Here is a 25,517-nt window from a genome sequence, read left to right as displayed (position 1 = left end):
GGCAGGCGTCACTCGTCGTCATGGTTACCGGGAGTCCGTTCTCTCACCTTTGAGCGCTGACGCCGGGTCTGAGCATGCGTACTGGATTCCTCCAACGTGCGAGCCGCGGCGGTTGACAGGTGGCGGCGCGAGTGGGTCTGCGCGCGGTTTTGAAAGGCCGCCCGCCTCTCCTCTCCACCCTGTACGGGGACAGCAAGGCCGACTGACAGCTCGCAAAACTTCTCCTTTCATGGCGGACAGAAACGGTGACCGTGAACGAGGAGCGCCGGCCGAGGCCACAGTGGGCCAGGATTCTCCGTTACCGGCCGCAGAGGAGGAGGAGGAGGAGGAGACGGCGGCGGCGGCGGCGGCGGCGGCGGAGGAGGAGGAGGAGGAGAACGAAGAGGCCGACGATGAGGCCTCCCGTGCCGAGGTCGGAGATCGGGCCCCCGTCGGCCCGCCGCCATCGCTGCTGCAGACCCAGGAGTTGGCCTCCAAGCGGGTGGACATCCAGAACAAGCGCTTCTACCTGGACGTCAAGCAGAACGCCAAGGGGCGCTTCCTCAAGATCGCCGAGGTGGGGACGGCTGGCCGCAAGAGTCGCCTCACCGTCTCTATGCCGCTGGCGGCCGAGATGCGCGATCGCCTGGGCGATTTCATCGAGCACTACGCTCAGCTCGGGCCCGGCGGTGGAGGCATCGGCGACGCCAGCTCCCGGAGGCCGCACCACCACCATCAACAGCCGCCGCCGCCGCCCCCACCCCTAATCCAGCCTCAGGCCTCGCTGCAGCCTCGAGCCCAGGAGGGGCAAGGCGACGCGCCGCCGCAGCGGGTCCTGAAAAGCGAGTACTTGGTGCGGGAGAACCGCAAATATTACCTGGACCTGAAGGAGAATCAGCGAGGCCGGTTCTTGCGCATCCGCCAGACCATGAGCCGAGGCCCGGGCTGGGGCTACTCGGGTCAGGGACAAACCATCGCCCTCCCCGCTCAAGGCCTCATAGAGTTCAGGGACGCTTTGGCCAGGTTGATCGAGGATTATGGTGTTGGCGGCGGGCCAGGCCCGGGTGGAGGAGGCAGCGACATCGGCGAGGGTGCCGCAGCTCTCGTGCCGCCGGAGCTGCCCGAAGGCACCTCGGTGCCCGTCGATAACAAGCGCTTCTTCTTCGATGTCGGTTCCAACCGATATGGGATATTCTTGAGAGTGAGCGAAGTGAAGCCGGCTTACCGGCACTCCATCACCGTGCCCTGCAAAGCCTGGGCTCGTTTCGGCGACAACTTCATCCGATACGCCGAGGAGATGAGGGCGATTCAGGAGAAACGCAGAGACAGGAGGGCTGAGCTGTCCAGGGAGACTGTAGCGAACAGTGAAGAGGAAGAAGAAGAAGATTGACATCCAGTACTTAAATCTTTAATATCATTTCATCCTTCATTTCCACTTTACTAATATGAATTTTGTCATTACTTCCAAATCTTCTGTTGCTTTCCCAATTCTATTTTCCACCCACAATTGCAATCCCTCACCTTTTTTCACCGTGGATTGCTGTATCATCATCCTACCCGACTTCCCTGCCAGACTGATTGATGCCTCTTGGCTTTTCCAAAATTTTCAACCCCACTTACTGCCATCCTGTTATCATCTTACTCCCACCAGCCTTCCAGATGTCAATTCCCTTCACTTGTTTGCTTATTTCCCCACATACCTAATCCCTGATCAACATCACTTCTATGATCCCTATTCATCATCTCTTCACCCTTAATTCACAGCCACAACTTCCCATTTCACATCACAGTCCCTTTTCTATTTGATTGGCTTTTCACTTTAACCTCTATATGATCATCACCTTCACCCATTTTCAACCTTATTGTCTTTGACACCCACATACTGTTCTTGCCATTCACCATTATCTTCACTTCATCCAATGTAACTTTTTTTTGTCATTGTATTTTTCTATTCCAATTATCTCCCCAACTCTTTCCCTGTTCCGATTTGCTCATTCACTTTAATTGTTTTTTAGCCATGCCTTGCATATGGCTGTTTTTGGATAATCTTTGTCTCTCTCTTCCTTGCATTATTATCCAACTTCCATGCATCCCAATCATCTTCAAACTCTTCTTCCAATCAATTTTATCTTTTCATGTGCATCCCATTCACCACTGCAAAACCTCATCCCATCTATAATTCCCAATGTCCCTGTCTTTTTTTTCACTACTTCCTCTTCTTTCTCAGGTTTGTTATCAGTTCCCACCCTGTTCACCACCATCCAACATGCTGGTTCAATATGTTCTCATTCCTTCCTCTCCATTACCTCCCCATTCCTCACACTTTATACATTTGTTTGCTTCCTCAATTTAGTCTGACACCTTTCCTCAAAGTCCATCCATTCTATTCCTTCCTTGCCTGTTTCATCCAGGTCCTCTTATGTTCCCTCTCCCTCAACTTCATTGACATCTGCTTCACAAACCTAAATATCTGTCCGTTCTCACCAGCACATTTGTCTATCTGCAGCTACTCCAGACCTCTCTCATCCTCCCTCATCCAACTTGCATCTTGCTAGATATCTTTCTTTTTTACTCCTCTGTCCCTATTTTTCTTTCCTGTTTGATAACTTCCCTCCAATCCTTGCCATCTGTCATCATCTTACCAACATTCTTCATCCTTCCCCAAGTGAAATACATGCACAATATAAAAGAAATATTTCCCAAATATTATTTTATTGGTCTGTCCCTCAAGGAAACAAAATATTTTAAATGGGTCTACGTCGTCAGTTTATATTTTCAAAAGGGGGTTTGATGTGATTATTATTGCACATTGAGAAATTGCCATCTGAACTTTTGGAAACATTAATTTTAAAAGAATCATTTTTAATTTAAAAATTAAGTACTTTATCTTTTTCAGTACATCCTACCATCAGAAATAAGACTGACCATTCGTTAAAACTTCACGGAAAAAATGTGCATCTTATCTCTGCGTGAACAGTTACAGCCTGCCTGCTGTAAGTAAAGTTGTACCAACTTATTTCACTTGATTCACAGCATTTGATCCACAGTGCATTATTTTACTGAAAGAATCAAGCTTTGGTCAGCTTTTAAGCTATCAAATCTATGTGATTGTCATATAGTATGACAACATAAAATTCACATCAGCACAAAATGTGATGTACATTTTGCATGTACTACAGTATATGTTTGTGATCTTCAGTTTATGAAATCTGAACAGTAGTTTCTGGAGTATTTGGTACTGGTTTGTACAATCTGCACTGAATCCAATACATCTTTCTCCACTTCACTTTACTTCCACACCCCTCCCCAGAACTTTCCCCAGACAATAAAGTAAGGGGTTTTAAAGTAGGCAATAACTTCCCTTACAATTTATTTGTTGCACTTTAACCGATTTCTAACTGATAAAAAAGTACATTAGAAACATTTTATTCCAAACATGATGAATAACCATGGAAAATAAACCACAGACCAGTGTGCCAAAGGATTGCCCCCAGGCATGAATGAATTGTCTGGAACGTAAGGATACATAAATTTTTTTCTTCGTTTTTGTTAGGACATGGTTGTGGGCAGAGAAAGCGGAGTCGTTGACACATTTAACTGTGACAGGTATTTAATAGCCTTTAATATTTTTGCACTTCTTCAAAAGAATAGCAATTGGGTGCTGAGCTATTTTTCCTACATTAACTGGAGACAACCATTTAGTAGTTTGGTTTTACACCTAGGCAGCCACTTTAGAGTGGTGCTTTCATTTATCTAACCAAAATGGCAAATTGTAGCAATCACATCATGAGGGCATGAGATAGAGAACAAAATACATTCAATAATAAACCACAGGAAATGTTGTAAAATTAGTATTGAATAACTGTGCCTGTTCATATTGTTACTTTTGTAATGGTGTTGGTCATAAATTAAAAGCTGCACCTGCAAAACTGGATGCACAAGATTACCGTAATCCTTAGCATTCACAAATTACCACCATATTTGGGAATTGTTGACAAATGGATGAACACTAATATCCCACACAGATTATTCTAGTGTTATGACAGCTTTTTTGCACTGTGACCTATTAACAAAGGCACATGTTGTAACTTTATAACATCAGTTGGTATTGCAACAGTGTTTTGCAGAGTTTCATTGCTGTCTTTTGTACAACTAAATACAGTATGTTATAAGGAATCATTAGCCATTTCTACAAGTATAATGATTAGAGAATATTTCAACAAAGAGCAATTGTTAGTGCAGAATGTTAACCTGCAAATTAACCCTCATTTTCCTTTCAAAGCTGTTAATTCCATGCAACTCAATCTTTGCTTAAGACAATCACAAGATATTTGAATAAAATGTGACCATTTAAATCATAAGATGACAATCAAAATAATTTTCCTTTGAAATTTACGATTTTATTTTGCATTTTCTACAGTAGAGGGAGAAAATATAATTTACAGGGAATGTTGCCCTTCAGATTTATTTCCAAAATGATTGTTAAACTGGTGTTATAAAGTTAGACATTTATTTTTCTGGGGGCAGTAGAGGAACTCTCCCAGAGGAAAGTGACATTTCTCTCTCCTGGTTTAGTAAATAATCTCAGTGTTTTGACAAATTTCCTGGAGTTTTCTCAGAAGGAATTGATTGGGAATGTGTGATATGTTCATTGCAATGTCACCTTAGTTTTATATCTTCTGATGTACAATACTTGTAGCTATTTATAATGTACAGTGATGCCACAATATAGCACTGATTGAGTTAGGCAGTGATATCCTTGTTTATATCAGAAGGACTATATTGCACATGGGCACTGTACAGTTACAGAGCAAATAATTGCATATTGGAACCTTTAATAGTCTCCTTGTTTCTGCTACAATCAAATCTATTGGATATCTAGGTTAAAAAGGATTTTTAAATGTACAGTGTGTTGGGGTTATGAAATAATAATTTGTAGAAAGTTTTCTTGGTTTGAAAGCAAATATGGGTACACAAATATGTGTGAAGCATTTTTACATGCATAGGGATTCTTTTGCAGATAATTAGCAGTGCAAATAAAAGTTATTTCCTTTGGAAATCAAGTTGCTATGTAACACTAATTACCTAGATTACAAAATGTCACACTGAATTGATTTTGATTGAAGTTACCACTAACTGTAGGATGGTTTTCTATTTACAATAGCAACTTTTTTAAAAAATCATTATTTTCTTTACATTATATTAATTCATCGTCTTTATTTACTCACATTCAAGAAATTGAGATGATTATATTGTCTTTACAGTAGCTGGTTTTACTTTTGCTGTCCTGTTAGTATGCTAGCTGTGAATTTGTAGGTTTTGGATTTTTTTCAGATTTTTCATTATTATTATACTTGATAAATATTCTCCGTAACATCATCCATGCATATTTTTTTTGTTTCATGGCATTTTTTTCTTCTTTAAAGTTGGGAGAGGATGCCTTTGAACAATTCAGTCTATTTCATTTACTAGAGCATCAACTGGATCATGTAGGAATAAAGGGCACATTTCTGTGTTGATTCCTGGCCTGGATTTGAAAATGTATGCGTTGGGAATTGAGACTCAATGTTCAATTGATTTGATTTGATACAGTAGGAAATGTCAAACTGGAAATTTTCATTGAAAAGATCAGTCATGGGATTGAAATAACACTATTTAGCAGCCATTAGAAGTTGCACAGATTTTACTTGAAAATCTGCACTTCAGTTAAGGAAGTAATTTATGCCATCTACAGAACAGAATTGCAATGGTTGTTTTCCAAGAATTTGTATCACTAATCTTTGTAATAATGTAAAATCTATTTCTTAAACAGCCATTCCACTCAGAACAAAATTATAGATAGAATGAATTGATAGTCCCCAACGGTGGAGCTGGAGTTTAAAATTTTAACTGCTTCCTATTTTGTAAAGCACAAAATTATAGATGCTGGGAATACAAAATCAAGTTTAAAAAAAAAAAATGCTAAAAATTCTCAGCCATTCAGGCAATATCTGTATTATAGGTTGATAAAACCATCAAAACTGGATGAGCATATTTTAAGGTACAGACAGGTGGGGTGGAGAAAACACGCAGAGATCAAGATTATCCAGATGATGCAATGCTCTTGGTCCCCTCTAAGAGAAGTACATAAATATCTCATAAGTTGTAGCTAATTCGTATAAAGTTTAAAAAGAGGAAAACTAATGACTACAGAAGAGTGACAACATGCTAGAACATTGAGATGCAAAACAATATTGAAGTAATAAGTGAGCACAGGGAACCTGTTTTCCATTCACTTCTCTTTTAACCAGAGTAAAGTTAGGCTTTTCTTTATTCTCACTTTCAACCCCAGCAGTCACCACAATCAACAAATCATTCTCCATAATTTTTGTTGCCTTCACTTTCATCAATCTTCATTTCCCTGGTTCACCTTTCTATCTCCACCAACTACTCCCCTTTTCATTGCACTTTTCCATGCAATACCTACTTTATTACATATTCCCTTTGTACCATTGAGGGTCCTAAACTGTCCTTCCAGGTGAAGCAGCAGTTCATTTCCATTTTCAGTTGAGTCTTACATTCAGGTGCTCAAGGTGTGGTCTCATTTAAATTGGGAAAATCAAATGCCAATTGGGTCATCACTTTGCAGTCTCTTGTCACTTTGTTTCCCCTGTTTTCTTTTCATTACTCATAGTTATACAATGTAGGAAAAGGCTCTTTGGTCAATTTTGTCATGTTGATCAAGTGATGTGCCCTAGCTAGTCCCATTTGCCTGTGTTTGCCTGCTAAACTTTTCTTCTCTATGTGCCTGAATAAATGTTAAAATTATGTGTCTCAACAACATCCTCAGCCAGCTCACTCCTTCTCTGCACAACCCTCTGTGAAAAAGATACCCATCTTGTCTATTTTAAATCTTTCTTCTCTGACAAATCTTTTTTAGATTCCCCTCCCTGTGAAAAAGACATAACTATTTACCTTCTCTATGTTCCTCATGATTTTAAAAACCTTCACTAGCCTATTTTTCTCCAGGGAGGAAAATGTCCCAGCATATCCAACTTCCTTATAATTAAAGCCCCTACCATTCCAGGTAACTTTTTAGTAAATCTTTTCTATACCCTTTTTAAATCAGTGATGTCTTTCCCATGGCTGCTGACCAGAACTGCGCACAATACTCCAAAGTATGGTCTCATCAACATCTGGTAAAGTTATAACATGACATTCTTGGACCTGTGCTCAGTGCCTTGATCAATGAAGACAAATGCCTTCACCACCCTGTCTAGCCATGTCATTATTTTCATGGATCTATATGCCTATATCCCTGTCTCTGTGTTGTACACTCTGTAGGGCCCCACTGTTCACTGAAAAAATCCTGCCCTGATTTAACCTTGCTTTATTCAACTTCTTTATTTAGTCTGCCACTCCACTCTAACTTTGCTATCTTTGATCTCCTATATCATTGTAGTGAATCCCAATGTAAGCTCAAGAGATCAACAAAATGTGTTCTGACTTGGCAAGTTGCAACCCAAGGAACATTCATTGAAATCAGTAAATTCATTGATTTTAGATAAACAGCCTTTAAAACTCGGTTAGACGTGGCTAGTTCTGGAGTAAGATGTCCACCCGTAACACTAAATCAATTTTATCTCTTTCCACAGATGTTACTCAATGATGAGAGTATTCCCATCATTCTCATTTATTTCAGAAATTGCTATGTCCTGCAACTTACACTTCTAACATATTGTACTTCTTGTTCTCTCTGTTGCTCAGACTTTCTCTCTCATTTTCTACCTCACTTTTTCTTTGTTGCTCTTGCTTTCCCTTTCCTGTTTGTGTGCGTTATTTCTCTCTCTCCGCCCCCTGCTTTTTTTCTATTTACACACTTCTCGATATCAGCTATAATTTTAACTGACCTTTGCTGATATTCTATTCTTCTCTTATACAACAGTAGAAGATCAGATAAAAATTATAACTGAGAGACTTGGACATCTTTAATCTCCACAAGATGTTCCCTTTGCTCTCTCTATTCTTCCTTATTTCATCAGTTTGAACCATACCTGCTTCCTAACTGTGGATCTTCTAAAAGTTCATTATTTTTCTCCTACTGCAGATGCTGCCTGAATTATTCATAATTTTCTGATTTTTTTTTAATTTCAGAGTTCCATTGTTTGCAATTAATTTCAGAAGATGAAACAGTAACACGTATTTTCTCTCCCAGATACTACTTGACCTGCTGAGCATTTCCTGCATTTTCAGTTTTTGCTTCTAATTTGATTTTGTTCTAAAATTCACTCTATAATCCAGTTTGATTTGAATTTAGTGTAATTCCTTCAATTGTTTTGGTTTTCCCCATTTTTTATTCTCAAATTATAAAATTGGATTTACATTTAAATAGAAGTGAAATAAGCAAATATTTGCTTTTCGTTGACACAGTAAATTAAGTGGTTGTTATTTGCATCTACTGGGCAGGTTAAGTTAAAGCTGAAAATGTACATCCAACTTGTGTGTATTAAAAAGTTGCTGCTTCTCTAAACTTCATATACTATTGTATGCAACCTACTATGTAATTCAACAGGGTTTTTTTATACTGCTCCAAATGTGGAGACTTTTGCACATCTGTAATTCAAAGCCATAATAATGTTGGGTATAGTCAAAACACAAAAATGCTGGAGGAACGCAGTGTTCATGGGCGGTAAACAAATATATCCAACAAGACCTACACCAAGAAGAAGGGATCATCCCCAAAACATCGGTAATATATCTTTACCTCCTATGGATTCTGCGAGACTGGCTGAGTTCCTCCAACATTTCTGTGTTTGTATTTGGTATAGGTCAACTCTTTGTGAAATTTTAATGCTGCCTTATGTAGCAGTTCTTTGTAGAGAAAGGAAATAAAATTGATGATACTCCATAATCTAGATGTTAGTTTAGTTATAAGTATACAATTAAATATTCCCAACCTGATGATGTTGTTTTGGGGAGGAAAATTGGGTAATCTTCTTGTGCAGATAAAAATAGAAAGTTTATTGAGGTTTAAGAATACTTTATTCTTAATGGGCAGCATGGAATAATTGTGTAACATGAAATCTAATTGGCACTTGCAATTTGATTTTTTTTTGTCTAAAGATCTACATATCAAAATACATTTAGTTAATTTTATCCCCTTAAAACATATTTTTGCTTTACAGTAAAATCCGCATAAACTGGCACCTACGGGGATCGTGGCTGTTGGATATGCAAATTTTCCAGTGTACAGACACTCTTACAATGCCCAACTAATATAACCTGCATTAAGAATACACTGTTAAAAAGACAAAAGATTACAAAATATAAAGTAATTTGAAAAAAAGTCTAGTATTTAATTATGTAAAGTTCACTTTAATCAAGTAATTCCTGTAACTTGCAAAATTTAAATTCGAACCCCAGTTGCTGGCGGTGATAATAGGACAAAAATGTGGAACATAAGTAAAACTGTAAGCAATATATCTGCATGAAGTATTTGAAACAAAATAGATCAATTAGTAGAAATGGAAATAAATGGGTTTCACCCAATGCATTCAACTGTGTGCATAATGGCTGATGTTGGAGAGCAGATTTTCTAGAGTATTTGACTCTTTAAAAAGGTGTGTAAAAGGAAAAAGATGAAGAGATAACATACAAGTTAAGAATGGAATAATGAGGGAAGGAAAAATAGTTTAAGTAATACTTGAGAATAAGAGTTAAAAGTGGAAATGGGAATGTATATAATACCCCAGCAATATTTGTGTTTTACTCTCCCATGAGAAACACAATCACAAGTAATTTTTTTAAACTTCATAAAGTATATGCATGTGGATTTTCTTTTACTTTAGAACATTACAATATAAATCTCCAAGGAAAACATGTCTTCCTTGGACCACATGAAGTCTGATAAATTGAATTTCACCAGATACTGTTCTCCCAGCTAATAATGACCACAGTCATTCATCCCCTTCCCAACTCCAAATTCTCCAAATTGAACCACTCTCTGTCTTTTCCACTCTCCCCCCACACTTTCCACCACAGATAACTAATGCTGCACTGGATCATAAGGTGTCAGTAAGTGGTCATAGAGCACAATGGGGATGCAATAACTTTTAGAAAGACAACTGATAACGCCAAGAGAGGAACCTGGCAGGGCTTCTTCTGCTAACATAGGGCAATCTGGGAGAAGAGGGGGTGAGGAAAAGTGGGTGTTGAAGCACAGTTGGAGGTGTATTTGCAAAATAAATAGGACTGCAGATGCTGGAATATGAAATAAAACATGCTGGAAGAACTCAGCAAGTCGATCAGCATCTGTGGGGGAAAATACTGGCAAACATTTCAAGTCAGGGATGCTTTCTGACACAAAAGCAGCATTTGACCAATTGTGGCATCAAGGTGCTCTGGTAAAACTGAACAGCCAGCGAACAAAACTGCACAATGTTAAAGATGGTTGTGGTGGTGAGGTCAGTCATGCCATCCCCAGGACAGTTGTCTTGGCATAACTAACTTTAGATGCATCAGTAATCTTCCTTCTGTGTCAAAACTGGGGATCATTCCTGATGATTGCACAATTCCAGCTGCAACTTCTCACCCAAAAAAAAAATCCACATCTGCAAGCAGCTTGATTTAGATAACATTCAAGCAGGGACTGAAAAGTGGCAAGCAACATTGATTACCCAAAAAGGACATCTCCAACTACTGTCATAAAATGGCATAATCATCTACAAATTTCCCTTTATCAAAATCCTGGTGGATCAGAAACTCAACCAGTCATCCATGTAAGTTGTCAGGACAAGAGTATATTAAAGACTGTCCTTCAGACATCTATAAACTTTGCATCATTTATAAGATGTAAGAAGAGTGATGGAATATTTTCTCTGGCTGGATGAAAATAATTCTAGTAAAACTCAGGCTCCATCACTACTATAACATTTATTCCTTTTACCATCAATATAATTTGGCTGCACTATGTAACACCTACATAATGCTGCAGTTGCTCACCTGGGCATTTCCAACAGCACCTGTATGATGAAGAGGGACAAGAGCAGTATATGTATGGGAACAATACCAACAGCAGATTGCCATCAATTTTACACCATTCAGACTTGAATAGAAATTACATTTTTTTTGTACCTTGGTCTAAATCATGAAATTAAAATCTGATCTTGCCTGTGATGTGCAAATTCTGAAAAGGATCTCAAATCTCTCAAGTAAAATGCAAAAGTCTGCAGACACCGTGGTTGAAGTAAAAACACAATGTTGGAAAAACTCAGCAAATCAAACAGTATACTCAAATCTTAATTTCCTCCTACCCCAACTCCTCCTCAATGATATATATTTTCATTTTACACTATTGGTATAGATATCAAAATGTTGGTATTCAGTTATTGAATGGTGAATGTACATAAATAATTCATACTTAATGTCGATAGTCCTTGACATGTGGCAGTGTTGCACTTCAGAAGATGCAAATATTTGAATTTTTGTTTTCAATTAGAATATAAAAGGTTTGATTGTGTTCCACCTCAAAAAAACCTAACCACTTACAGATATAGGTACACAATCCTTTATCCGGAACCCTTGCGGGACAGTGTGTTCTGGATTTTGGAAAGCCAGATTAAAGCCCACCCAAATTGTGCTGCCATATCAACCCCCACCCCCTTCCAGTCAAGCTGCCAGTCTCTCCCCCCGCCCCCTCACCCACCCAACTCACACTGCTGGTCTCCCCCCCGCCCGCCTGACTCACGATGCCAGTCTCTCGCCCCCGCCTGCCCGACTCGCGCTGCCGTCTCTCCCCACTTGCCGGATTTTGAAACTTTCCGGATTTTAGATGTCTGGATAAAGGATTGTGTACCTGAGTATCAACAGAAATGGCTAGTTTAATTTTCAGTTAAGTTTTAAAATAATTAAACATGCTGAAGGTACCCTTTCAGTGTGATCACCAAGTTAAAAAAAAATACAAGTTCCTGAGAGATCTTGAAAGAGTGGGAAAGAGGGAAAGGTTCACCGTGTCAGAATAGCATTTGTGCCATGTAAGACTGAGCTGAGGCAAAACCTTTTCTTAGAGGATTCTCAAAGGTCAATGGAAGAAGAGTCTTCTTTGAGACAAATCTTCATAAGCAAAGGGATGAAAGGGAATGCAAAGTTGAGGTTGCAATTTGATCAACCTTGATTGAAGAGGGATGGTAATTTAAGGGGATCCTAATTGAACGTAGCTGCACGTTGAGGTAGATGTGAGAGATGTAGTTGTCACTGGTGAGTATGTCAGCTTGATGGATTTAGTGACATTGAAGATGAAGTTTCTTCCTATGATTATTTCTGGGTGGCTAATGATTGTGTTTTTAAAAAAGTAACTGTGCACACTTGAACAGCTTCATCTCAGGTACTTTCCATCATGTATCCATATCCAACATTGAGCACCAAACTGGAATGCCTTAATTGTACATCAGAATGTCTCTTCATGGTAAGCAGTTTTAGTGTTCTCCTATACTGCTCAAACTCCAACAGATCTTTAATGTTATCTCTTAACCATGCAATTCCGACTGCACTTCTGTGCCATCCTGGTTCATCCAATTTGCCCACGACAACTTTATCTCCATTTAAATATCATTCATTGATGCATGGGTTTCATCAACCCAAATGGCACTGATGTAATTTACAGCTATCTTGATATCTGTAGATATCAAGCTCAACCAAGCTTCGTGAATGGTGTGTTTGTCATTTCCAAATTACTTCAAAATGGCATTTGTCATTATGCGGTGGAGGTGGTAGGTCTTCAACGTAATAAAGGCAATCTTGGTGAATGAGTTCCAACAATAAAGTGGTGGAGGAGTCAGAATTACAATCCATATGTTATCAGCAATGTCAATGGAATGATTCATAATTTATATAGAAATACTTGCAACCCCAAAAAACCTCTCCTTCCCGCCCCCGCCCCAATGCAATACGTGAACCAACTGTGCCAATTACAAGCAGGCTAATGGATTGTGGTTGATTTCACAATTTTTTGTCTTAATCATCTTTAGCTAAAAAAAATATAGAGAGAAAACAATTATGAGATTGAACCACAGAAAAATTAAAATCAAGTTATGAAATCTTTTCAAGAAGGCAGAGATCAGTGAAAATAAATGCTAGTCTCTAAGAGCAATGATAGTGGATTATAATTGGAGATTAAGGTATATTGCATAAATATAAAGGTTGCTTTATATATCTTCACAAAATAAAGCAAAAACATAAAATAGTGGGAAATGAATCATATGGGGGAAAAAGGGTGGTACGGTTGGCGTAGCGGTTAGTCCAACGCCTTTACAGTGCCAGTGATCGGGACCGGACCAAATCCTGTGGTGTCTGTAAGGATTTTGTACATTATCCTCATTCTGTGTGGTTTTCTCCGGGGGCTTCAGTTTCCTCCCACCGTTCAAAACATACCAGGGGTGTAGGTTAATGGGTTATAAATTGAGCAGCACAGACTCCTGGACCAAAATGGCCTGTAACTGTGCTACGTGTCTAAATTTTTTTTTAAATAAGACAATCCCAAAACACTCTGGGATCTTATAATATACATTCTAATTTTATTTTAAAGGAATGATGGATGCATTGGTTTTGCTGTTTTAGAAAGCTTTAAATTTTAGTACAGTTCCTATGAATAAGAAGTTAGCAAATATAACAATTGAAAAAAGGAGAGGGGAAAGGAAATTGAATCAAAGGTCAGTTATCGTGAAGCTAGTAACAGAGAAAATGTTCATTTTATAATCTTTGGGAAAGCATAGCTGGATAAAGTTAAGAAATATTTTCCAAAGGGAAATGTTTGAAAATCTGTCTGAATTCTTCAAATTGTAACAAGAGTTTAGCTGAGTGGAGCTATTTATCTAGAATTTTAAAGAAAATAATACATGTTTATAGTTGGAATAAATGAGTCATTTTTGGATAAAAGAATTGAGGCCCCTTGCATTTCCTCTGCCATTCTTAAAAAGATTAGCAATTAATACTTTTGTTTGAGATAAGAAATTTCATTGTTCTAAGAGTTCAACTTTAAACCTCGGTGCCCATGGATGGTCCTTGAGTATACTTCAGAGATATTCAGTTGTTTAAAACATAGAACATTACAGCATAGTTCAGGTCCTTCGGCCCTCTATGTTGTGCCGACCCATGTATTCCTTAAAAAAAGTACAAAACCCTCCCGACCCCGTAACCTGTATTTTTATTTCATCCATGTTCCTGTCTAAGAGTCTCTTAAGTGCCCCTAATGTTTCAGCCTTCATCACCATCCCTGGCAAGATATTCCAAGCACCTACAACTCTGTTTAAAAAAAAAACATACCCCTGATGTCTCCCTTAAATGTCCCTCCCTTAACTTTATACATATGCCCTCTGGTGTTTACTATTCTTGTTCTGGGAAACAGATGCTGACTGTCAACCCTATCTATGCCTCTAATAAACTTGTAGACCTCCATCATGTCTCCTCTTATCCTTCTCAGCTCCAAAGAGAAAAGTTCCAGCTCTGCTAATCTGGCTTCATAAGACTTGTTTTCCAATCCAGACAACATCCTGGTTAATGGAATAGATTTGGGATTTATGCAGGAAAGTGGAGTTGAGGAAGAAGACTGAATGGCAAAAGAGATGAAGCAAATGATGGTTTGAGGGAATTTATTTGTTTATTTATCTAGAATTTTAAAGAAAATAATACATGTTTATAGTTGGAATAAATGAGTCATTTTTGGATAAAAGAATTGAAGCCCCTTGCATTTCCTCTGCCATTCTTAAAAAGATTAGCAATTAATACTTTTGTTTGAGATAAGAAATTGTATAGAATGAGTTCATTAGAATTTAACAGTATCATCTCCTTTCCATGCTGAGGTGAATACATTTTTCCTTGGAAGAGACCTTAAACCAGTGGTTCTCAACCTTTTTCATTCCACTCACATACCACTTTAAGTAATCCCTATGCCATCAGTGCTCTGTGATCAGTAAGGGATTGCTTAAGGAGGTATGTGAGTAGGAAGGTTGAGAATCACTGCTCTAAACCAAATTGTTACTGAAATATTTTGCTTGAAAAAAATTGTCATTGGCCCATTTCCTTTGGAGTTATGAAATTGTGCACATAATAAGTCAATTAGGTACGATTAAAACTGGTTTTCAAACTTTTTCTATCACCTATGACCTATCAGCCAGTGCTTGCTCTTTCTCCTTTCCCTCCCTTTTATTCGGGCATCTGCCCAGATTAAGGGTTTTCAGCCTGCAATCTCGACTGTCTATTGCTTCCCATGGATGCTGCCTGACCCTCTGAATTCAGCCAGCACTTGTGTGTTGCTTAAGCTCTAAGGGAATTAGTTTGAAGTGTTGGGTAGGATTTGAGGGGACATAAGAAAAAAAATACACCCACACAATGGTAGGGGTCAGAAAGAGTGAAAGAAATCCTTCTCACATTTGAAAGGTATTTGATGAATTGTGATCTGCAGGGTTATAGACAGTCTATTCAGTGATTAAGCCAGGTAGCACTTCTTTGACAGGATGGATCCAATTGACAAAATTGTCTTAATTTATTTGTGATGCAATGAAAGATCTGGTATAAGGGCTGAGCAGTCAGCCAATCAACATCCGTCCATTTTATGTAGAATTTCTAACTACACAATTGGCAAATAAAAAAGATTTTCTCAATGAAAATGAGTAATAAAAACAGAATTGTGAATACAGTTAGTTATGTTGAGTTTTTTTAAGTGGTACATCCTGTTCTCTATGGTGTCTGAATAGAATATGATATTTAATTGCACTTTAAAGTTGTTATTGTGAGTACTAAGAAATTACATTCCCTTTAATTCAGTTCCAATTAAATGAATTGTAAAACAAAACATGAGATATTTAAGTTAGTTCCAAGTAAATGCTCCCTTAAACACATATTTGTATATCTATCTGGAACTGGCATGTTGCGAGTTTCACAAGCATTTATAGTGATTTTGCTTTGGTTAGTTGGCAGTGAGTTGACTATTCAAACTATTGCACTACTATACTGTTACAGAAACTTTTGGTGCTTAAACAGCCAAAATTCTGCAACTTTGCACATTTTAATTTAAATTTTGAAAGTTTGCACAGACTTTTTAGTAGTCCCTTTAAAAGTATTTTATTCTACAAGATTTTATTTCATGTAGCTGATTTTGTACAATGTTTAGATTTTATGGACATTTAACTGATCAAAAGGAAATACAATATGCAATTTTATTAAATTCTGCATTTGTCACATGATTTAATGTATAGTCATTATTCGGTAAACCCTTACTAATCTTGTTATAATTAGACTCATTGATACCAAAACATACTTTAAAAATTGACTATTTAAGTTTAGAATTTCACTTTCTACCAATATGCAGAATTTTTATATTTTTATTTCAACACCTCGGATTACTACCTTTCATGGCCAGTGTAGAGCCTAAAACCAACAATACTTTATCCTGATTTTTATATTGCTCAAAATTCTTCCCCCCCCCCCAACCTTGACACATCTATAAGTAATAAAATCATCACATGAATATTTTTCAGCAGTTCTTAATATTAGGGGAAAAAATCATATACCAAAGTTAACTTTTAAATCAAACCGTTCCTGAACTTCAAATATTGAAACCTATTTGATTGGTAGAGGATTTATAACTTGAATGTTATTCTAAAAAGCCCTTTTAAAATATATTAGTTATATTAAAGCCAGTGTTGTGAAACTAACACTGTATTTGAATTCCAAGTAGACAATGCTGAGGGTAGATTGTTTTTTATAGTGTTTAATCTATGTGAATAATAGTATTTTAGAGCAATTTGCACATCTGATTCTGTCTCATTGCTTGTCTTTTATTCTATTTTATTAAAAAAATTCTTATCTCTTTATTATCCATGCCTATTACTAGAGTGCTATTTTCAAAGCATTAAATGCAGTATTGTGAAATCAACAAGAAGTTTTGCATTTCAAATTGTATGCACTAATTAAATTGCACTAATTGTGTATCATCCGAGTGTGTGTGTGTGTGTGTGGGTATGTGTCCCATCTGCATATGAGAGAGGGAGTGTGAGGTTTGCATATTTGAAGAAGCTCTTGCTGGTCACTTTGCAAATAAGTTCTATTTCAGCAGGAAGATCTGCACAGTAAACAATAGAGGCATAGGTTAGTCACATCAAGTCCCAAGCACTTTATATTGTCTCCTCTAAAATTTTGTTTTGGTAAATTCTCAAAAACATTTGGCTTTCATGTTATAATTTTAATCTATTCAAAAATTTAAAACCATATTTCTCAGGTAAAAAAAAATTACTTTATTCAGTTCTAAAAATTATCTTATTAATTATGTAGGTCAAGATTACAGAAAAAAATGTGATCAACATCTTTCTACTCAGTTAGCTTTCTGTCTTTTTATTACCCTTTCATTCATAATCAATAGTGCACATCAGTTCACCTATAATGTGAAACTGTCAGTAATGTCTTAATCTAACCACGCATAAAATCTTATACCATATATTAATATTAAAACTATTACATTTTTGTGGGGTTCCTTGCAACACAAAGGTATAATTGCATTCTGTTTGTATTTTGATGCACCAATATTCTACTATTGTGTGTACATAAATACATAATGTTATGAGAAAAGTGGACGTGTGCTTTTAAGCAAAATTTTACTGTTGTATTTGAGAATTTTTAGACAATTTGTTTCATGTTCATACATATGGTGTGTTGAAATACAGAAAATCTGCCTTTTATTTGATGTCTGATAGCATGCTATGTCAGAGATAACCAGATATCGCTTGATGCTGATTTTTGTTTTCCCTGAGGTTTGTGGGATCAAACAATTTAAATCAAAGTGTAAGTCACTATTTCTGCACAGAGAAATACTGGGATCAGACCATCGCTGTGCAACTTCAAGCCTTGACCGTATGTGTTTTTTTTTAACTGCAGGATGTTAACAAACATTGGTTGAGCACCAAGCCCTTGTGAAGGAAGAGATCATTTTTTGAGAAGAAACTAATGTTATATGAAATGATAGTTATTGGTAAGTTTTAGGCCTCTCGACACAGATATTATCATTATATATGTGTGTGTATATATATCTTCAGTTAGGTCCATAATTTGGGGTATTTTCTCTCCTTGCATATGATTGCTGAAGTGCATCCACTATTTCCTATCAATAGTGCTTCTATGGATCCCAACTGTGCATACCTGCCAATAAATCTTGAGTTTAAAATAGGTGGTATTTGTACTGTAGAATGCTCATGAATTAAATTACCAACCTTTTGGAAAATAATCCTAGCCATACGTTAATTTCTAGAAGTTAGGCCGCCCATGAACAAAATCATTTCAAGAAAATATTTTTATATGAAAAATGATCTCTTCCCCTGGTCTTCAGATTTAAATGGTGCATCACTCTGAAATATGTATTGATTATACATAAGTAATAAAATTGCTTCACTGTATTTATAATTTGAAGTCTAGTGCAGCTGATATGTTTGTAATGCATTTGATACAATATGTAAAATAAATAAATAAATATGGTGGTCTTGAGAAACAAGTGGCCCAGTTAATGTTTGACTCCTTTGATTGGATTAAAATTGCATTTGTTTCTCAAAAAGAGCCTGTGTGCATCAATCATCATAGTCCCAATTTGCACATTCTTATGCTTATTGCTTGTGAAATTTTCAATATTGCCACAGTATTTTGGAAATAATTACCAGATCATCCTTTCTTGATGAGTATAAACTGTGCTATTTGAAAAGAAATTGTGATGATGTAAAGTAAATGTCCATATTTTCTATTAATTCATAGGTAAACAATGAGCTTACTGCTTAAGATAGCAGATTAAAACAGTCGAAGTATGAAGGAATTTATTCAACATTTCACATCAAGGTGAATTATAGTAGTGTCAGGAATTGTTATTGTTTTCAGTGGTTACTTCCAAATGTCTACACTAATCACACTTTTGGTCAAGAGTAGCGTAATTAAATGGAGGGAATGACTCCCTTCTGCCATGAAAATGGTTTTTATCCTTTAATATTGATTCAGCATTTCTTGCTGCTCCACTGTGAAACAGCCTCACTGTCGCTTATTTGTTTTACAATTTGTGTTCAGTAACTTTCTAAATTCTAAAATCCACAATGAATTAGTTTGAAGGATGCAAAAGTTCACTTCATCCAAGATAATTTTGCAGAAGAAACTTTCACCAATATTCTAGATGTAAATCCACTTTCCTGAGGTAAAAATAACCATAGTTAAACACGAAAATCTGCACACAATGTGATTGTAGGTCAATACACAAAAGTGCTGGAGAAATTCAGCAAGACATGCAGCTTTCCTTTTGTAGCAAAGATATGTAACCAATGTTTTGAGACTGAGCCCTTCATCAAGATAATACTGTCATATGATATTATACAAATACTGCATACAACAGATGCTTAACATTTTGTCCAGGATTCCAAAAAAAAGGCAACTTCCAAAAACTGGCACTTTTTTCGATAGATGATATCTGCTCATCAAAGATGAAGTTTGGAGCCAAACATGAACCAATGCTCATCTCCCTTGTATCCCATTGCGTTCTACCCATTCGAGCTTGATCCTCGCTCAACTCCCATTAGAATATACCATGTCGTTCTGCTACTTTATAAGCACCTCCGAATCACCGTATACCGACGCCCATCCAGCATTGTGGCACTTTCAGTCATCCCAGCGGCAGCTCAATGCAGAATCAGTGGCTGTCGTTGCTACCTATAATCCCCCACACAGCTGAAACTGCTGTACCAACTTCAAAGGGGAACCGAGAAGCGGGCTATTTCCCTGGTGCTGGTACAGAAGTAGAAGGGGGGAGAAAGAGAGACGGCATCCCGACATAGATGGGCTGGTGAGGGAGGAGATGACAGCATGACTCGGGTGGACGAGGGGGGGGGATGATGGCAGTGCAACTCAGGTGGGCGAGGGGTGAGAGACGGTAGCAGGGCGTGGCGGGCTGAAAAGGGCCGCCATTTTAAAATGATTCCAAAATCCAGAAAATTCCAATCAGCGCTCTGTGTCCAGACCTAATGATACTGGATAAAAGGTTAGGCATGCGTGGTGTGTGTGTGTGTGTGTGTGTGTGTGTGTGTGTGTGTGTGTGTGTGTGTGTGTGTGTGTGTGTGTGTGTGTGTGTGTGTGTTGTTACGAGCCCAGAGGACCCATAATCCCAGCAGCAAAACAAGACAAATGGTTACTTAAACAAAAGTTGCTTTTAATTATTTTTAAACATGAAAACAGAATCACTCTAACTTATAACTATTGACTTAACTAACCTAACTTAACCCCCTTCTAATCTAAGTGCCCGTGTATGTAATGTGTGTGTAATTTCAGAAAAGTTCTTTGGTTCACAGTCCAATCTCACTTCTCATTCCTCCAAGTTCACTAGTTGCAGGCAATTCTTATGCTGTGCACAGAATTGTGCTTGAAAGATAAATAGTTACTGCTCAGGAAGGTTCTTGTTGGTTTTCAGAGAGAGATTTATTGTTCCAGGACCTCCACAACTGATTCCTTTTTAATCAGCCACTTCAGTGACTTGCTGACAAAACTTGCCCCCTCAGTGTTCTCCAGATGATAACCTCTTTCTTTCAGGTCACTACAGAGTTCCTTTTTGTTTCTCTTATTCCAAGTGAAACATTAGACAGCCAGTCCTCTCCTCTTGCATGAGCCACAAGGGCTTTGACCAGTCTTCCAAATGGGATTTTCCACAAGCTTGCCAGCTTGTCCTCTTCCAGTCCCAGCTGCTGTTGCTGGCTGAAACACTGGAGAAGTGATCTCTCTCTCTCTCTCTCTCTCTCTCTCTCTCTATCTCTCTTTGAGAGAAAGCCTGTTTTACACTCTCTCTGCTTGCAAAACCACATGACCCTCTTAGACAATCAGCTGAATGCTGGGCACATCTCTCATCTTGCCCCATGGTCGTCACACTCTATCCTGGGTGGAAGTGTAATAGGGCTTGGTTGGCTTCGTCTTCTTCTGGCGTCTGGCCACTGCCTGTTCACAGATCCCGCCTGAGGGGCTAGCTTTCTGCTGTTCTCTTCCTTGATTTCATTAATAGAAAGGACGGTAAGATTACAGTTTACCAAGAAGAATTTAATAGAGCCTGCAGAATTCTGGTAAAGGGTCTTGTGGACAGATGAGACAAAGATTAACCTGTATCAGAGTGATGTTAAGAGCAAGTGTGGAGACATAAGAACTGCCAAGATCCAATGCATACCACCTTGCCATGGTTTGCATCTTGCAATGTAACCTCTGTATTTCTGTTCATGAAGTTTTCTAAGGACAGTAGACATTGACATACACCTGCCTCCTGAAGAATGTTTCTGATCTGTCGGACATACGTTTGGGAATTTTTCTTCATTATGATGAGAATTCTTTTATCAGCAGTAGCAGTCTTCCTTGGAAAACCCATCTCTTTGTGATTACTGAACTCACCAGCATATTCTTTCTTCTTAATGATGTCCCAAACTGTTGCTTTTGATAATCCTCGGGTTTGGATGATGTCTCTTACTCTTTTATTCTTGTTTTTCAGCCTCATACTGACTTTGACTTTCATTGGCACAGTTCTGGCCCTCATGTAGAAAAATGGCAACTACAGATTCTAAAGGTGATCAAAAGCCTAGAAGCAAGCTTAGCTCTCTTATACCTGCACTAATGAAGCAATTAAATATACATGAGTACTCACAAATACCTGTTAAGCCAAATGTCCAAAAGATTATGGTGTCCTGAAATGAAGGGACTATGTAGAAAAGGTGCTCTAATTTCTGCATGGTCAAACCAAAATATAGAAATAACCTTGAATAAAATTTGGAAAGTGCACAGATGTTGTAAAACTGTGGAGCAGAGGGGCAAATAAAGGAAAAAAGTGACCTTGTCCCAAACATTCTGGAGGGCATCATACGTTTGTAAGAAAAATTGTATTTTTAGAGCAGAAAACTTCATTGCTGTGGCGAGGGAGATTTGCACTGCTGGTGAGTAATACTGAGACCACATTACTGGAGATGTCAGAGAGCTCCCAGACCATTACGAAGTTGCATCTCTCTGTAACTGTGCAGGGTGGCTTATGTTACACCTTATGGGGCAATTGCTCTCTCCTGCCCTGTTTCTACCCTCATTACTATCAGAAAGATGATTTGGCCACCTAGTTTTGGGATTTTGCTATGCAGTCAGCTGCAGGAGGCAGGAGGGACTGGTCAGCAGAATGGATTGCACTGGTTGGGAGGTATCGGGACCCTCTGATAGAGATACGAGGTGCTGCAGAGATGTCTCCCCAAGGAGCAGCTATCATTATGCTAAGTACAAAGATGGAGGCCTTACAGGCTGGGAGATGTGGAACCAACCAATTCAACATCCACAAGATCCGGATGGAGTGGTGTGTTCAGACTGTTGACCGAGCAGACAGTGTACCCCAGGATGGCCCAACCCCCTCAACCACATCACAGTTCTGGTCACCAATGTAATGGCCATCCTGTACACGCCAAGACCTCACAGCTTTACTGCTGCAGATACAGACCCCAACCTTCAGATCTCAAGGCACCCCACAGCTTCCTCACGGGGATGGTATTCAGTGCATCTCAGGAGGCTCAGGGAGACTAACATTGGCTGTTCCTCTCACATGTTTGCCCTCTCATGAACCCACATGGCTGATCAGCTGGAGCTTCCAAGCTCATCATACCCACATCTGGCATTACATAACTGCAATGTCACAACCTCTCTGGTTTCACCACATTGAGATTTCTAGGAGGGGAGTGCTTGTAATAGGAGCATGTGGCTGCAGGAATGGAAGTTGGACCAGCACAAGCAGAGGAGCATCCCCCACATCACTCTTCTCGATCTCTCCCACTCCTCATCCAGCCCCCAAACACAAAGCACTTCCTCTCTGTGTGAGAGCCCAAGCAGGGAACACCAGTGAGCCGTTCAGTTTGGGAAGGCAGTGCAGGAAGTCAAGCCCTGTTCTTCGAGCCCGATGAATCCCTCCTCTACCTCACACCCCCTCCCCCATCAGCTCTAAGCGACCTGCAGAGCTGAAGCCTCCTGAGCTCAAGATTCAGCCCACTTAAGAGCAGGAAGACAGGAAAATCCCCCCTCCCCCATCTAAATCCATTTGTGCAGGAAAAGGAAATAGGAAAGTGAAGACTCAAAATGGCAGCAGTGTTGAAACTAAGAAGTGCAATGTACATACAGTGCAAGTTAATGGACCACAAACATGTACAATAGGCCACAGTTGGCCACCCCTGCTATATATGTATAATACCTTGATGAAAGGCTCAGACCTAAAATGTTGCTTACATCTTTGCTATGCAAGAAATGCTGCATGACTTACAGAGTTCCTTCAGCATCTTTCTGTTTTGAAAAAAACACATCTTGCTTATCCAAACATATATTTAATCATGTATCACATCAGATCTGTTTCTTTCTCAATTATATTTTAAAATATAAACTTAAGCATAATTCTCAATTGTTGCAAATAATATACCTAACAGGACTTGATGTCAAACAGATCAGTTTTGTTCACACCCATTGTTAAAAATGAAATTGGCAAAGATTTGACTACAGATTATTCACCTTCTGAATCCTTGGGAAAAGACCTGGAAGACCAATTCTTAATGGTTATGGCAAGAGAATGGTGTCAACAGCAGATGGCATTTGAGACCACTTGTAAGAACCATCTCAATATTCAACTCAATATTGTCAGAAATCTTAATTTCATAACTATTGCATTTGGCAAACTTCTATTTTTTTTTGGAAGTTGAGATGTAGATTTATTCCTTACTGGATTTTTCTGTTGTATTGAGTCACCCACTGGATATTTTCTACCCTAATGTGGCTGATGCAGCTACTGATGTTCTTCATTTTCACTTTTACTGCAACTACTACTGTTCGAGTTTATTTCACATAAAGCAGTGTTGAAATTCACATTTATTTTCCTCATCTAGCATTTTTTCTTCCTCTTATTTCTCCTCAGCAATAATCACAGGTTAAGGATACAATGAGGACCAGACCAATTTTACTTTTTTTTATTTGGTGAAGGGATGTGATCTTCACAGGCTGAGCCAGCATTTAACTGCTGTCCCATTTGCCCTGAGCTGCCTTCTTCAACTGCTGCAGGCCTTGAGGTGTGGGTATAGCCACAATTTCTCATGTACTTCTTAGTTGGGATTACCTTACTCTAAATAAAACTGGAAGTGTTTCCTTTAATAACTGGGGAAATGGTCTATGGTCTTGATATTTAAATAAATAATCCACTATTTTTATCAGTAGCCAAATTAATGTTGTGAATTTGCTGGGTTTTTGAACTTCAATTATGTACACAAAATTGCTTAGAGGTATTTGCTCTTTTATATGTGAAAAGTTAACACCTGTATTATAGCAGAAAACACTTCAAAAAGTAACTGAATTAATACTATGTTATAGCTACTTCTTATTCTCCTTAGGCCTGTATCAACTAAGCTCAGTTTGTAACATGCATGAATCTGAGTGAAGTTGTGGGTTCAATTCCTGTTTCAAAGACTTGAGTGCAAATGTGACGCTTTTCTACACTGATGGAGGGAACCTTTTTTCAAATAAAACAGTAAAGAAAAACCAGCTCTGGCCTCTTAGATAAAAAGCACCATTCAGATCAACAAATTATCCCTAGTGCCTATCAACACTAACAAATTGATATTTGTTGAAGATTAGAGAGTGCAAACTAAATTGCTGCATTTCCTACATTACAACAGTGACTATAATTCAAAATTATCTAATTGACCATGGGCCTTTTTGTGACATTGATGAATCATATAAAAGTATGTCCTATGAAATTATGGCATGAATATTTGGAAACAAAATCTCAAGGTGACCATGAAAATTGATATTTCAGAAGAATATTTCCATGACATTTTCCTCAGATTATCACACTTTGGCTTGGTCCTTAATGCCTTCCATGGTATGAATATGATATAGCTGATTATCATTAGTGAAATATAACCCATTGAATCCATTAGATGTCACTGTTTTGCAATAGAGATCCAGTAAAATGAACAATCTTCAAACCATTGCATTTATAACAAGTAACTATTCTTACCATCTAGTCATCTGGTGACAGGTGGTGGTTTAATCCAATCGACCAATAAACAAATTTAACAAAAAATATTTTTGTCTGATTCCTATTAGAGATACAAAATAAAGTTGTTTTGTATTTTTGTAATTTTAAAAGCATTTAGGAATAAAGGGCTGAAATATTTTTTAATTCAAAGCATTCATCTTTAAAGTTAGCTCTCATCTGGGACAGAGCCTAAGTGCTGAAGAGGTTCTGCAGAATGTCAAGTTGAAATGAAATGTTAAATAGTATTGTTCTGACGACAATACTTTCAAAGAAAACCATTGGAGTCTGACATGGATGAAATGATCTATACTGAACTCAACAATTCTCCAATGTACAGAGGATCGTGTGAATGTAACACATTGCAGGAATATTAAATAATGAAAAGATGTGCCTTTAAGGCAGCCTGATTAATTACCCATGATATCAGCCTTTGCTCTATGGCAGGACTTGTGTCTCACAGTAAGATGGTTGT

At 38.3% G+C, this 25,517-nt stretch overlaps 1 protein-coding gene across 12 annotated transcripts; it reads left to right on the top strand.

Annotated features, from left to right (window-relative positions):
• Positions 1-9: 9 nt before the first annotated feature.
• Positions 10-25,301, top strand: purg (purine-rich element binding protein G). 12 transcript variants are annotated; one of them, XM_069925803.1, is made up of 7 exons: positions 10-1,375; positions 2,876-2,972; positions 3,533-3,585; positions 12,330-17,977; positions 18,748-18,828; positions 23,462-23,619; positions 23,927-25,284. In XM_069925803.1, exon 1 carries the CDS (start codon positions 230-232, stop codon positions 1,367-1,369), a length of 1,140 nt encoding a protein of 379 aa, XP_069781904.1. In that variant the 5' UTR covers positions 10-229; the 3' UTR covers positions 1,370-1,375; positions 2,876-2,972; positions 3,533-3,585; positions 12,330-17,977; positions 18,748-18,828; positions 23,462-23,619; positions 23,927-25,284. The 12 variants fall into 12 exon arrangements, with proteins under 12 accessions (XP_069781904.1, XP_069781902.1, XP_069781901.1 ...); XM_069925801.1 differs by having other exon boundaries at positions 23,445-25,287; XM_069925800.1 differs by having other exon boundaries at positions 23,462-25,286.
• The last annotated feature ends 216 nt before the right edge of the window (positions 25,302-25,517 follow it).

The sequence above is a fragment of the Narcine bancroftii genome, chromosome 3 (genome assembly GCF_036971445.1).
Source record: "Narcine bancroftii isolate sNarBan1 chromosome 3, sNarBan1.hap1, whole genome shotgun sequence".
Classification (NCBI taxonomy): Eukaryota; Metazoa; Chordata; class Chondrichthyes; order Torpediniformes; family Narcinidae; genus Narcine; species Narcine bancroftii.
Note: the sequence above shows the minus strand (reverse complement) of the source record. Positions and strands in the feature narration are given on the sequence as shown.